General features: G+C 42.4%; 1 protein-coding gene across 4 annotated transcripts; it reads right to left on the bottom strand.

Moving 5' to 3' along the window:
* Positions 1-518: 518 nt before the first annotated feature.
* slc16a12b (solute carrier family 16 member 12b) lies at positions 519-13,466 on the bottom strand. 4 transcript variants are annotated; one of them, XM_023830863.2, is made up of 8 exons: positions 12,963-13,466; positions 10,414-10,594; positions 8,247-8,462; positions 5,842-5,945; positions 3,890-4,033; positions 3,238-3,802; positions 2,493-2,752; positions 519-1,284 (listed from the first exon to the last, which is right to left on the bottom strand). In XM_023830863.2, exons 3-8 carry the CDS (start codon positions 8,354-8,356, stop codon positions 1,109-1,111), a joined length of 1,359 nt encoding a protein of 452 aa, XP_023686631.1. In that variant the 5' UTR covers positions 8,357-8,462; positions 10,414-10,594; positions 12,963-13,466; the 3' UTR covers positions 519-1,108. The 4 variants fall into 4 exon arrangements, with proteins under 4 accessions (XP_023686631.1, XP_023686629.1, XP_072559824.1 ...); XM_023830861.2 differs by lacking the exon at positions 12,963-13,466 and adding an exon at positions 10,940-11,514; XM_072703723.1 differs by lacking the exon at positions 12,963-13,466 and adding an exon at positions 11,347-11,514.
* Between the last annotated feature and the right edge of the window lie 1,010 nt (positions 13,467-14,476).

Raw genomic sequence — 14,476 nt, 5'->3', positions numbered from 1 at the left:
TGATATTCAGTGCATATTGGTGCATACTTTTAAAAGTTCTGTGTGCTATTAATATTTTAAATGGTGTTAATGTAACAGAATGATAATGCTGTCACCAAAAAAATCCAAATTTATTATTCACTGATTACAATAATGACATTTTTTTTATTCATAAATGTAAAGTCATTTTTCCATAGCACATTTTTAAACTTGTGTATTTGGTAACTTACCTTATATTGGCCCAGGGCACAAATCTACGAGAGCAGGTGACTTTTGGTGCCAGATAAACGCAAAAACCTCATGGAAGAGGGAAATAGATGGTTGTGCCGAGTGGGGACAGTTAACCCTTCAAACTCCTACTGATTTCACCCCTCCCAGCAATCAGCATACTACTACATACATTTTCTTTGCTGCCATTCTGATTGCACACAAACCATCAGTCTCAAAATATCATCTCACAATCTGACCCAGTGGATATTATGGATATTTTTTTCAGCACATGGACAAAAAAACATAAAATAAAATGGACAACAGTGTCTGTTTTATTAGATTTGACTTCTATTTACAGTAGCCACAATGTTTTAGTGCAACTGCAAACACCTGTATGCAAGAAAATATTACTATTAACCCATTTTTGTTTAAAAAAAAGCCATATATGAAATACAGATTAGCACTATTTGTCCACAAGTCTCTACAAAATAAACATATACCTCATAATTCATTTTGCTAATATATGCTGGTATATGTTCAACAAAACTACTCAAATACTGCCATCTGCTGGAAAACTTTGACCTAGACGGATGGGTGAGGAACCTGCCGTGGAGAGACGCAATACCCTAATGAATTTCTCCCAAAGAGAAAGCCAGGTTTGAATATTGTTCTCGAGATAACGCGAGGGAATGCCGCAAAGTCATCCAAATGACTGAAAGAGTTCTCCAGAGGTTGGAAAAGCAGAATCTTTGAAGCCACCAACAAAAGCAGGCCAGAAGACACATTAGGAGTGGTCCACAATGTCTTTCGTATTTTTATTGTACAGATACAGTAGGCTTTTGGTGTCACACAAAGACTGCAGTATACAACCACCAGGGAGAGGAGCGAGCTTCGGTTCCACCTTGAGAAGTCCTAACTATCAATGGCTGTTGACCAAGCTGTGCAGCTTGGGGTTGGTGTGGACACTGTGCTTCCGGCGTTCCCGGCAGCTGTGGACCAAGGCAGCCACGCCGAGCAGCAGGGAGCTGGAGATGAGCGCGAAGCCGCTGAGGAAGAAGGTGGCCGTGTAAGAGCCGGTTCGGTCGACGAGCCAACCTGCCAGGAAAGGAAAAGCCATCAGCACTGGGCACATGCTGTACAGCAACAGGCCTGTCTTACAGGACACACATTCAATACACAGTAGAGCTGCATGATATCACATCGCGATTATACGGAATTTTACTTACGCCCACAATTTGGTAAGCAGATTATTTGTGCGCCTAAAATATTAAAGAGAGGTGTATCGCGACGCCCCAAAGTTAGTAATCTGTATAAATCTGGCGTGCCTTTTTGTTTAATAAACGTGCTGGACTTTAAACTGCAGAAAGTACCGCCACACCACAAACATCTTTCTACCTTGTTTACCTATAATCTCCTCTTTTAAAAGATGTTGTGGCTGTTGAGCTGTCCGTTTCTTCGCCATTTCTTCAGTACTTCTTGCTTCTATGAGTTACCAAAACAGTAGCATGTGGCGTGCTCTGCTAAACTTATTTAATAAACATAAAGATACCCTGAATTTATACGGATTACTAGCTTTTGGGTGTCACAATACGCATCTCATTAATATCTCAGGTGTACATTAATCTGCTTACCAAATTGTGGGTGTAAATAATCATCCATATAGTACTGAAAAGCCGGCATCCGAACAAATGTCACACCTGTTACCTGTAGCCCTGGTGATTATTGTGCATGTGCCATACAATTGTGATTAAGTTGCAATGTGATATCGTGCAGCCCTAATACACAGTAATGTGCAAAAATCTTTGCTAGCCAAAGAAAAACGTTAACGTGCAAATTAACAGTAACACAATAAAAATTAAAAAGGATTTCATCTGTTCTCCAAAAAGTTACTAATATCCCAAACCTCTCCTCAGGGGCACCACAACCATTCCATATATTTGTTAAATCTCACTACCTAGCTCACTTAATCAATTAATAAAATTAGATAGATGGTTTGACGTATTGATTACCCAATAAAGGTGTGCTACTGGTCAAGTCAAAAAATACATGGGTGTACTGGACGATTTCTGCAAACACTGGGGTAACTTTATGAGAGGTTTTGAAATACCTAAGCTGACACACTTTGCCAGACATAATATCAGTTTTGTACCTACATAAAGATCATTTAGACATCATTTTCTTTGACTGCCAGAGACTTTTGCCTAGGATTGTATTTTTAGAACTTTTCCATGGCTAATAGCTTTATGAAAGACGCATTGCCGCATGTCTTCACTGGTGAGTGTGAAGGGGCCGTTGGAACACACCTCCGATGGGCGGGCTGACCAGGTACGGCACGGCGTGGAGGAAGTACACGACTCCCAAGGCAGAGGAGAGGTGGGCCGTGCCCACGGCATCAGACGTCACCACAGGAATGAGGGCCACGTAAGCCCCATCGAAGTAACCGTAGAGCACCGCAAAGGGCACTAGCAGCTGGAAGCTCCGCAGCAGGGGGGCAAAGAGGCAACATAAGCCCTCCAAGCCGACAGCTAGCATGTAGCAAACACCGCGGTGCTTCCTCAGGCACCTGGGTGGGGGGGTGGGGACACACATTACCCAATTAGCTTGCTGGATTTCATTAGCTATCACACTGTCAGAAAAAAGTTCCAATTTGTACCTTTGAGGGTAGAATTACTTGTCACTAGGGCTGTACCCTCAAGGGTCTGCTAATTGTACTCTTGCTGTAGGTAGATGTACCGTTTAAGGTACAGAAATGGATGCTGAGGAGCATTTTTGTACCATTGGGTAACAGTAATGTTGTTTGTACCTTGGGGAACAAAAGTGTACTACAGCTGAAACGTTTTTCTGACAGTGCATGAGCAAGTTTGAATTACAACATTTGTAAGGTACTAAGCCTGCTGAACTGTTGAGCTTTAACTTCTACTGGTTTCTGAGCTCTTTCTGAGCAAATACACACTTAATTCCAATTTTCTATGATTATTTCTAAGATTTTCTGCATGTAGTCCTGCATGTATTCCCCACAAATGGTTCCAGAATTACACCAAGCTGTACCTTCTGTCAGTAAGCCAGCCGAAGGTGACATTGCCCACAATGTCGATGACCCCCAGGATGGACATCAGTAGGGCAGCCTGCTGGTGGCCGACACCTACATCGAGGGCATAAGGCACCAGATAGACGAAGGGCAGGCTGCAGCCACTGGCAAGGAGCAGGAAAGACGTGGCCAGCACCACAAAACTGGGCATGAGCAGGAACCGGTACTCCTGCATGGGCCGGAAGCAGCAACGACGGTGCTCTTGGTCATCGCAGCATCTCGCAGTCACCGCCCTGTCCCTTGCCTCGGACTCCGCCGCCACGGACCCGTTCTCGGCCCCCCCCGCGGAGGCGAGAGGTCTCAGCAATGCCCCGCAGACGCACAGGTTGGAGACAAACCCCCCAGCGATGAGGAGCGCCCCACGCCAAGAGAAGTGCTCTATCAGGAGCTGCACTGCTGGAGCCAGGATGAAGGTCCCGATCCCGCTGCCGGACATGGCGATCCCGTACGCCAACGCCTTCCTCTCGTGGAAATAGACGCCAACCATAGCGATGGCCGGCGTGTAACAAAGGGCAAACCCAACACCTGCAGATAGAAACCTTTGCACATTAACGGCGACCTTCGAGCGGTCGTATCGGGGAACTCGAAGGAAGCAGGGGTGGTGTGTATTACCTGTCAGGATGCCAAGGGAGAGGTAAAGGTACTCAAGGCTGGTGGCAAAGGAGCTCATGACCAGCCCGGTGGAAGCCAAGAAGCCTCCCAGGATCACCGTGATGCGGAAGGACAGTCGGTTCCCAATGAAGCTGCCAAGCGGAGCTGCCAGGACAGTAAATCACAAGCACTGGAGATGGACATACAATGTATCTGTCACACGGACCATACAAGGTGAGCTGTCGGAACCATGATCATAAAAGCACAGTTTACATGGAAATTTACCATTATATTAAAGACACAGTTATGGCATATTACATATTTACGATATATTGTAACAGAGAATTTTATTAAAAATTTTACTGAAACTCATAGTTTAGTATAGTTAATAAAAATATGCATTCGGCATCTTGTAAAACGTAACAGTACTTTTAATGCACTTTTGAACTATTGGCTAAAAACATATATAACATACATAACAACATAATTATAAGAGATGTAACTGAAATGGTAAAACTAATTTTCTATCCCCTCTCTTATGAAAGTTATAGATCGGCATTCTATCCAGGGTGTCGTCTGTTCTGTGTCCCGTCCATGTCCCATGGGATAGACTGCAAGCTAAGATGTTATGGAAGAATGTTATGGAAGAGTGTCATAAGCTGTACTTTTTGGTGTCACGTATGATTAATTACCCATGAAATATTATTTAGACTTATTGTATTTTATATATCACATTACATCATGCAGCAAAAGGCGGGGACTCTTACGTAATTTGATATATTGTTACATGTCACCCCTGAAACCATTGACTGCTTTCTCTAGTCCGACATTTTTTTGTGGCCTCGGCACTTCAGAGTTACATATTAAACAGTTTAAAGATCCGCTCTCTTTACATATGGGCTACAATTTAAACAGAACATATGGCATGGGTTGTGCAGTGAACATTATACTAATTTGCAGAAAGAATTCTGTCAATATGGGCAGATTACAGACATTTTTGGACAGAGGTTAACGCATCATCCAGGATGTTAAATATCAATAAGATTCTGGGGGATGAAGTAAAGTCCACAACATTCTGCTCAATCTATAGTCAGTCACAGCCTGAGGAGGCCGTCTTGTGACTTTCAGCTTCATGGATACCATGAAGGCTAGAGCTGTGTTCTTCAGGCTAAATCTATTCATAAACCAACACCAAGTCTACAAGTAGGAGTCATGAAAAGTGCTACACAAACAGGGTTGGCGGAAATGCAAACAGTGCAATGCAAAGCAGAGTTTGAGCACTTGATAGCATTTTCCTGCACTGCTTCAAACAGGACGCAAAACTGACACATGACAAGGGATGTCAGAGAGGCTGCCAATCACCTAACTTGGGGTCTACAGCTATATCAGATTCAGAACCTATGCAACATTAACCCCATAGGGAATTACTGTGAAGCCAACACCCAACAGGAGACACTTGCCATTTTGGTACAAGGCAAGGGACGCCCGGGACAGAAAAGCCAATAGACTTTCATTCACTAATTCTCTTGAACAGTAAGTCTTGGATTGTGTGAGAGGCCCACACAAATATGCAGGAAGATTATGGCTAACCCACTTACCCAACATGCCACCCCAGAACATTTAGGAGACATACATTATAAATTTAGGCAGAACAGGAAAGTTCAGGTTCAGACCAAGATTTTGTTTCAACCAAGCAGGTGAGCGTAAAGAGTCACATGATACAACTGATATTGTTTATGTGTCAACAGTCCTTATACTGCGGACTCCATGACTACGTACAACTACATGGAGTGGAATACCTTCATGTTTTGATATCAGCCAAACCTTTGAATTCCCAACTGGCATCAGTCCCCTAAACTTACATTTCAGAGTACATGGAGATCACAGTTAATTTATGTTGGGCTTATGTGAGAGATACATAGAAAGGGTGATACAATTGCAGATTTGATGAGGCAAGTCTAAGGAACTCTTACCACAGAGCATAGTGGTGCAGTCCACCAGCGAATGAATCCATGCAGTGCCTGCATAGTCATGACCAAAGTGCATCTGAAACTCCACAAAAAAGATGGAGATACATCTAAAGAAACAGAAAGACACGAGTTTATTCATGCTCTTTTCGGCTCGGAGCACGATTCAACCCAAATGATGAAGAAAACAATGGATGAAGAAAACGAATGCAATTCAGCAGAGCGCTGCAGTGATATGCAGGAAACAGTGCAGCCATGGTGCCCAATCCTGCACTGCATTACTGCATCTGACGTGATTCAATATCACATGATGATATCACAGGCTTGGGATTGGCGAGGGATTACACCAATCCGACCGGAACATCATCACTCAAGAGCAATACAGTAGGGAGGCCTATGTTATGTATTACCAGGGGCCAGTGTGTGTGGTGGGGGGGGGGGGGGTACTTGAACCTTGAAAAGAATGGACCAGCATCTGTGCAAACACACAGCGAGCTCCATGAGGGGCGACCGAGGTCAGACCGCCCAGCTCGCAAGTCAAACCCTCGAATCTCTGTGGCTGCAAATCCCGACCAGAAAGCAAACAGCGGGGCTGAGCGGGGCTGAGCGTGGGCCGCTGGAGAAGTTATCTGTGAACCTCCCATCCAGCACATGCAACCGGCATTCTCCAAGCCAGGGCCTCTGGAACGTAATCGTCCAAGGTCTCGTGCTCAAGAAGAGCGGACGTGCTTCAGTGCTTCGCTGGGACAATGGGGACTCAAGGAACCGATTTTTTCAGGGTATCAGCCAGATGATCGAGGAATGCAACCAAACACTGAGGGCTTCAGCTAGGGCTTGTGGTTCAATATGGAGGGTAAGTTTTACAAATCTAATTTAGATATAATGGCATCTAAAGCAGACATACATTGACAAGGGTTCACAATGTGTAAACCACAAAACAGCCAAATCTACTTGCATTATTAGGTCATTTAAATATGGAAAAAACAAAAGGCACAAATTTACACATATCTCCAGAACAGTGTGAAACATAAGGTAGTAACTACACTATATGAATCATTACTTATTATTATGATGGATTATTATATTATTAGTAGTTTTATAATGAATAATTCCAGTAAATTGCATAACAAATACAAATATAAAAATCAATGATTCTGTAAATGTTTTAAATATTAAATGAAATTTTCGCCCTACCCCATCTTGCTCTCCATGTTACACAGAGACATATAGGTGAGAAATAGCTTGGCAGTGAGGAGCAGCCACCTGCAGTGGTGCTCATTGAGCTGGGGGCTAAGGACCTTGCTCAAGCAGCCCACAGACATGACTATTCTGCGGAGTGCAGGCTCGAACCGGCAACCTTCCAGTCATAGGCAGAGAGGCTTAGCCCACTGAGCCACATGCTCCCCACCATACCCAATAAGAGAGTTATTAAAATAAAATATTACATACGTTAATATACATATAATTATATGATAATTTATAATTTACATAATTTATAATTATGAATAATAAGTAAATGATGAGCTTGCAGATAAGGAAATGCTGATCGAGCCAGTTCAGCAGGGAAATGTAAAAGCAGTCTGAAAGGGACAACAGCGTAGTCAGTGAACACACGCAGTATTAAGGAAATTACTCACAACAGTTGTCGATTAAAGACATACGTGGAAAGTTTAGGTCCAGAAAGCAGAAATCCTGACCAAGTTTTTGTTTCAACCAACCAGTTGAGTCTTCTATCACTGTGACTCTTTATACTCAACTGGTTGGTTGAAACAAAAACTTGGTCTGGATTTCTACTTTCTGGACCTGAACTTTCCACCTCTCGGCGTAATGGATTACTGTTGTGAGTAACTTCCCCAATACTGACCACAGGTATCCTAGCCTGGCAATGATCAACGATTCCATGGCTCCTCTGCATTTTTCAGATCACGTTTTGATGAATATTGCAGTTTACCCAAAGGAAAAAGAGAAAGGTGGTGTTACTGGTATTCAAGAGGAACGCCCAGTGAGGTTTAACTCTTTACCAGTATAACCTGAACCGCAAGGTGATCAGGCCGATGCGATACTAACGTTTTTGTTAATTGGTGCCTCACTTCCACTATATATTAGAAAATTCTTAAAGAAGATTATGAGCAAGACATTGTAAAAACGCAGGACATTTAATAAATACGTGTTACAGCAGATTTTCCAAAAAAGCTTTTTTTATCCAGTTTCATCGAGGTGTTAATGTATTAGCTTGTTCCTAAAAATAAGGTAAAATAAGCTACATATTGCTAAATGGGGAGTTGAGCCAGCTAAACAGGACCAAAGAGCGGGTCCTTCTCCCTTTGCTGTTCCCCAAACATTCCAGGAAGCCATCTGCAATGCCAACCATCACTGCAGAACTGGCTGCCATTGCGACACGTCCGGTTTACCTAGTGACGGCCCGGGTGCAGACGGTGACGACGAAGCAGCCAGCCACGATCATCCAGCCCCAACCTCCGTCGGGGGGGGCAGCTCCGGCCCCCCTCCCCCCCTGAGCCATGGGTGCCTGCGTACACGCCTCTCTAATCTCTCCCCAGCCTTGGGTTTCAATTTCACTCAGTAGGGAGCCCCTCACTGCAGACAGCCAGACATGGAAACACCTTCCTCTGTGTCAGGACAAGAGCGGCAGTGTTCACTTAAGATTAAGATCAAGATTAAGGTCAAGATTAAGGTCAATTTTATTCATCCTCAGGGGAAATTCATGTGCATACAAAAGTATGTACACTATATGGACAAAAGTATTGAGACATCAGGCCATTTCACACACAGACACTTTTATGACATTCCATTCTAAATCCATCGTCATCCAGCTATAACAGTTGCCGCTCTTCTGGGAAGGTTTTCCACAAGATTATGGAGTGTGTCTGTGGGAATTTTGCCCATTTGTCCAGAAGAGCATTTGTGAAGTCAGGCACTGATGTTGAATGTGAAGGGCTGGCTTGCAATTTGCGTTCTAGTTCATCCCAAAGGTGTTTGATGGTGGTTGAGGTCAGGGTTCTGTGTGGGCCAGTCAGGTTCTTCCACACCAAACTCACCCAACCTTGTCTTTATGTACCTTGCTTTGTGCATTGAGGCACAGTCATGCTGGAACAGAAAAGGACCTTCCCCAAACTGGTCCCACAAAGTTGGAAACATAGAATTGTCCAAAATGTCTTGGTATGCTGAAGCACTAAGAGTTCCCTTCACTGGAACTAAGGGCCCAGCCCAAGCCCTGGAAAACAACCCCATACCATTATCCCTCCTCCACCAAACTTTACAGCTGGCACAATGCAGTCAGGCAGGTAAAGTTCTGCTCACATCTGCCAAACCGAGACTCATCCATCAGACTTCCAGACAGAGAAACATGATTCCTCACACCACAGAACACATTTCCACTGCTCCAGTGTCCAGTGGCGGCGTGCTTTACACCACTGCATCTGACACTTGGCACTGCACTTTGTGATGTGAAGCTTGCATGCAGCTGCTCGGCCATGGAAGCCCATTCCATGAAGCTCCCAGTGTATGGTTTTTATGCTGCGGTTAATGCCAGAGGAAGTTTGGAACTCTGCAGTTATTGAGTCAACAGAGCGCTGCTGACTTTTACGCACTACGCTCCTCAGCTCTCGGTGACCCCGCTCTGTTACTGTACGTGGTCTGTCACTTTGTGGCGGTGTTTCTGTTGTTCCTAAATGCTTCCACTTTGCAGTAATACCACTTACAGCTGACTGTGGAATATCTAGCAGAGAAGGAATTTAATAAACTGACTTCTTGAATAGGTGGCACCCTATGACAGTACAACACTTGAATTCACTGAGCTCTTCAGAATGACCCAATCTTTCACAAATATTTGTAAACCTGATTGCATGGTTAGGTGCTTGATTTTATGCACCTGTGGCAATGGGTCTGAATGAAACACCTGAATTCAGTGATTAAGAGGCGTGTCCCAATACTTTTGTCCATATAGTGTAGATGATGGGTCTCCAACTCCGGTCCTGGAGAGCTACTATCCAGTAGGTTTTTTTATCCTACCTGGCTTCTGATGAGCCACACCTGCTCCTGGTATTTACCTGAGAACTGGTGTGGCTCATCAGAAGCCAGGTAGGATTGAAAACTGACTGGATAGTAGCTCTCCAGGACCGGAGTTGGAGACCCTTGGTGTAGATCATTGATGAACATATTGTGCAAAACAGACAGACTGAAAATGAGTAAACCTGGTACAAGCAATTTAAAAAGTACACAGTACACAAACAGAATATCCTGAAAAACAGAATACTGAAATATTAAGGAAATAAATATTTGAAGATAAGAATAATAATAGATTAGCAAGTCCAACTAATTCCAGTCATGTTCAATTCATCATTATACGGCACCTTTCTCAACACAGTCATAGAACGCTTAAAGTGCACACACAAACACACAGACACACACACACATACATACACACACAAATATGCAAACATACACACACAAACACGATGAATTATGTCTAAAATGAGCAAACTGTTCAGCAGATTTACTATTCAAATAAAATAATATATATTATTATCGTAAACGGAGCTGTTACAATGGCAGACTTACCTGAAATAAGTTATTAGGGGATGAAATGTAATGTTAGAGGTTTGGGGTGCAGATTGTCTTTAAGAGGACTGTCCTGGGACCTCAGGTGGAAAACAGACGTAGGTGTGTGTCTCTCCATTCAAGCCTTATTTTTGGAAAAGTGTCTCAAAAATCCAGCGGGTCCCAATCACATACAAATGCTCTGTCATCATAATAAAATAACAAAGAAAAAAATATAAATACAGATATTTTAGTTGCATTAAAATAAATTATTACTATCGAATAGTCAACTGTCTACTACTGACATCATTTTTTTTTTATTTCAAAGGCATAAAACATCATTTAGAAAAGATCAGAGGATGTCTTTGTTGGTGTTCAGTTTAGTCTGCTGTTGGCTCCTCTCGTCTACCTGAAATGACGAAAGAGGGCCAGCTGCTCCCCTCTTGGTGTCACAAGGCAAAGGAAACGGAAGGACCAGTTCAACCACTAGGGCTTTATCCCCCCCTTTTCCCCCAGTGAACTGTTTCCCACAATGCCCTTCCCCCACCTTTCTCCCGGCCCGGCCTTTGACTGGAAATGAACCCCTATCGCATGTGTGTTTCTTCTTTTCTGTCGAACCACTTGGCTTGCGCTGACCTGTCAAATACGGTAAAGGTTTCCGCGACCCGTAGCCTACATGCTTACGGCGCGCCCAGGAAAGCTATTTTGTTTAAGTTTCGACGATTAGCGCCATCTTTCACTTCAATGCAATATTAACACTGTTACAAAAGTACCACCACACTGCATGTACATGGCTTAACTTTCAGAGACCTCCCGTGTATAGAAAAGGGAGAGTTTCGCCTGCACTTCAATGCATTCGGTTTCCTAATACTACTGCTGTCCATCCGGTTGGGAAATGCAACACGACGCGGCAATTCCTCAGATCCAGCTGCTGCACCGTCGGCCACCACATGCCTGGAGCAGTAAGGCCATTTCTACATTGTTTCACGGCAGGAAAGCCGAGCCGGGAATCGCCGGAGTCCGTCTTTGATGCGTCTTCGGTAAACACAGCGTTACGTAATCCGGCCGTATGATAAACACTAGAAGTCCAACAAAAACATCATCGGCTACGAATGACCGTTTTCCAGCTATTCATATTTGGTAAAAAATAATTTAAAAATACACAAATATTTAATTTTTAAATTGAGTTCGCTTTTTCAATGGAAGCATCAAAGATCCTGCATCTTTAAAACGTTTACAGAATCAGGTATTCACATTTAGTTTTAGGAACTTTTTTGCTGAAATAAGTAATAGTATGATAGATAATAATGCATGGAAAATATATGGCGGCCACGAAATTATTAGTATTTAAAAAATAAGACTTGCAAAACTTGTAATATAAGACAGTAGTACTTAAATGCACTTATTTCATTCGGAACTGATGAATACCTGAAAAGAAAAAAAATCTTATTTGTTGTTATATCAGTTAAACACCACCTACTGCAACTATTTATTACAGGGGCTATATATTGCCACAGTATGCTCTATAGCCTACTGAAGACACGCGAATTAACCTTTATTTAAACGGTGTCATTTATTTCCGGACTAAAAGAGGTAGTTAACAGTACTTCGAGTTCGCTAAACTGTAATTTTTTTCCCCAATGCGTGTTTTATTCTCTGCTTATACACGAAAATTATACTGTCATCCAAATACGTCCCCAGTCTTTACACTACGCAGCTGGTTTGCATTGCGAGCGTTTTGAAATGAATGAATTAAAGAGGTAAGCCTGCTGCTCGTTCACGTTAGACCCTGTTAGTTCTAGACACTTCATTAAGTACTAGTTACTAAAAGTTACTAGTTACTAAAGAAGGCCAGACACAGCAAATGCACACGTGTACGTGTATTTCTGATGTGGGTTTTCCTCCTCTTATGTTACATGTATCACCAACATGCTCACATGGACACGAAGCTCGTCCTGTAAAAAGCGCTGAGTCAAAGCGTTTAAAATGTGCATGTTTCATTTTTTTTTTACACGAGTTTCGTCACGACTTATCTATCGTTCTTTGCACCCCCTGCCAAAACTAACTGCAGTCAACAAGTCACACAAAACCGGAAAATGAAAAATACATTTAATCAATCTAAATATTGTATGTTATAATGTATGTTAGAAATCTAGAAATGTATGTTATAATGTTATAATACATTTTGGATTGTTATTCGACGTGCAGTGTTCTGAAAGTAAGAAAAACATCTGCTAAGAATTATTTGTCTTTTTTTTGTTCTCTAACCAAACGCTAAGTACAGGTTGGTCTACCTAATAAACATTAAGATAGTTATGCTAAATTATAAGTTGGTAAATATCACTAAGTGCCGGTTTGCATTATTTAATGGTCTTAAAGGGGAAAGTACTAAATGATCTGAATGGTGATTTTACTATTTTCTTGCAAATCAGTAATTATTTAAAAGCTACAGTGAAGAAAGTACATGAATGGAATGCAAATTCAAATTTAATTGGCTACACAAAACGTGATAAGAAAAAAAAGACTTGCATACAGCCAATCAAGACATTTTAAAAACCGGCAAAACTTACTTTATAGCAGAGTAGCAGGCTTTTGCCTCCCTTCGATCGACATTTGAATTCCGTATTCTTATATTAGGATCATACATACAAGAAAAATAATAATAATTTTATCTGTCTCAGCAGAAGTCCATTATCTTCAGCCCAACATGTAAAACAAAGTACAGAGGTCCCGGAGACAGCCTCACGCACGGTTGTATATCACCCCTCCCAATTTTAAGACGTCGAAAGCGACGAGGAAACTGGTTCTGCGGTGTAACAATACTTGCCTCCAATGCCGACTACGTTAGTTTTCGAATCGGCTATCGGCGATTTTCAGCAGTTTACAGGCCTACCTATTTGTGTGTGTATGTGTCAATTGCATAGGCCTATTTAGATTTGTGTTCAGTACATTTAGGGGACTACTAGTGGTTTGCTGCAAATGGCTGGGTTTTATATCACTAATTGTCCCGTATTTACATCTACGATAGGATTATTCACCTAGAGGCCCTTTATGTTTTGTTGCTAATTTATCAACTTCCTAACGTATTCGTCTGAATTTCACTTCCCCGTCTGAGAATCTCACAGATCCAGTTTGAATATAAATATCGTTGGCTACTCAATTTAACCATCTGAGATCATAAAGCAAGACAGAGGTTTAGAAATCTGGCCAGACAGCAGGAACCTGAGGACACAAAGGCACACCGCTGACACGCTGGTGTCAAACAGCCTGAAAGAAATGTCACTGGCAGGGGAACCTTTTCAGACAAGTGGCTACAATATTAAAACAAACACCATCAAGGAAATGGGTGTTTATTTTTACATTAACCCTATGGCTAATACATTATTGTAGACGAGTAAAATTGCATATTAAGTAACTAAATTACACGGATATTAGAGGTGTTGGCATAGGGATCCCTCAATTCTTCACGCATATTTTTAAGATGAAGCGCGAAGAACAAGATTTGCTTATGTGCCATTTAACATGGGTCATCTGACATGGAGCTTGTAGATCGTGTATTAGAGAGAGATATTTGAATGGGGACAGAATCCAGGCCCTGAGCTTCTGTCTGATTGAGTCCAGCTCTATTCCCGTAGATTTGGAAAACACTTTGTCTTCACACACTTCATCATCTGCTCCTCAGGGACTTTTCTATGTAATTATACGCACACATTCACCTTTATGCATAACAATTTAAGCTACGAAATGTTACCTGCAAAGAGACTGATAATGGTGATTTGGCAAATCTAGCAGCTGCATCATTTGGTTAATCTGTCACTATTACGGTTAAACCTGCTCTGGTAATGCTTTCCCACATATATGGGGAGATAATTTACTGGCACAGTGCAGGTGCAAAGATGGGATTCTCCTGGGGACTTGGCGGGGGGGGGGGGGGGGGAGGGGTGGGCGAGTTCAAGCTGCAAGCTCACATCCTTAAATAACCCCATTCATCTAGCATGTGACACAAAATGTTGAAGAGTTTCAGGAACTCCTGTATTAGTGGGTCACCACTGCAAGACTTGTTCTTGGTACAGTGTCACAGTGT

This window comes from Paramormyrops kingsleyae, chromosome 20 (assembly GCF_048594095.1).
Source record: "Paramormyrops kingsleyae isolate MSU_618 chromosome 20, PKINGS_0.4, whole genome shotgun sequence".
In the NCBI taxonomy this organism is placed as follows: Eukaryota; Metazoa; Chordata; class Actinopteri; order Osteoglossiformes; family Mormyridae; genus Paramormyrops; species Paramormyrops kingsleyae.
This window is presented reverse-complemented; position numbering and strand designations above follow the sequence as displayed.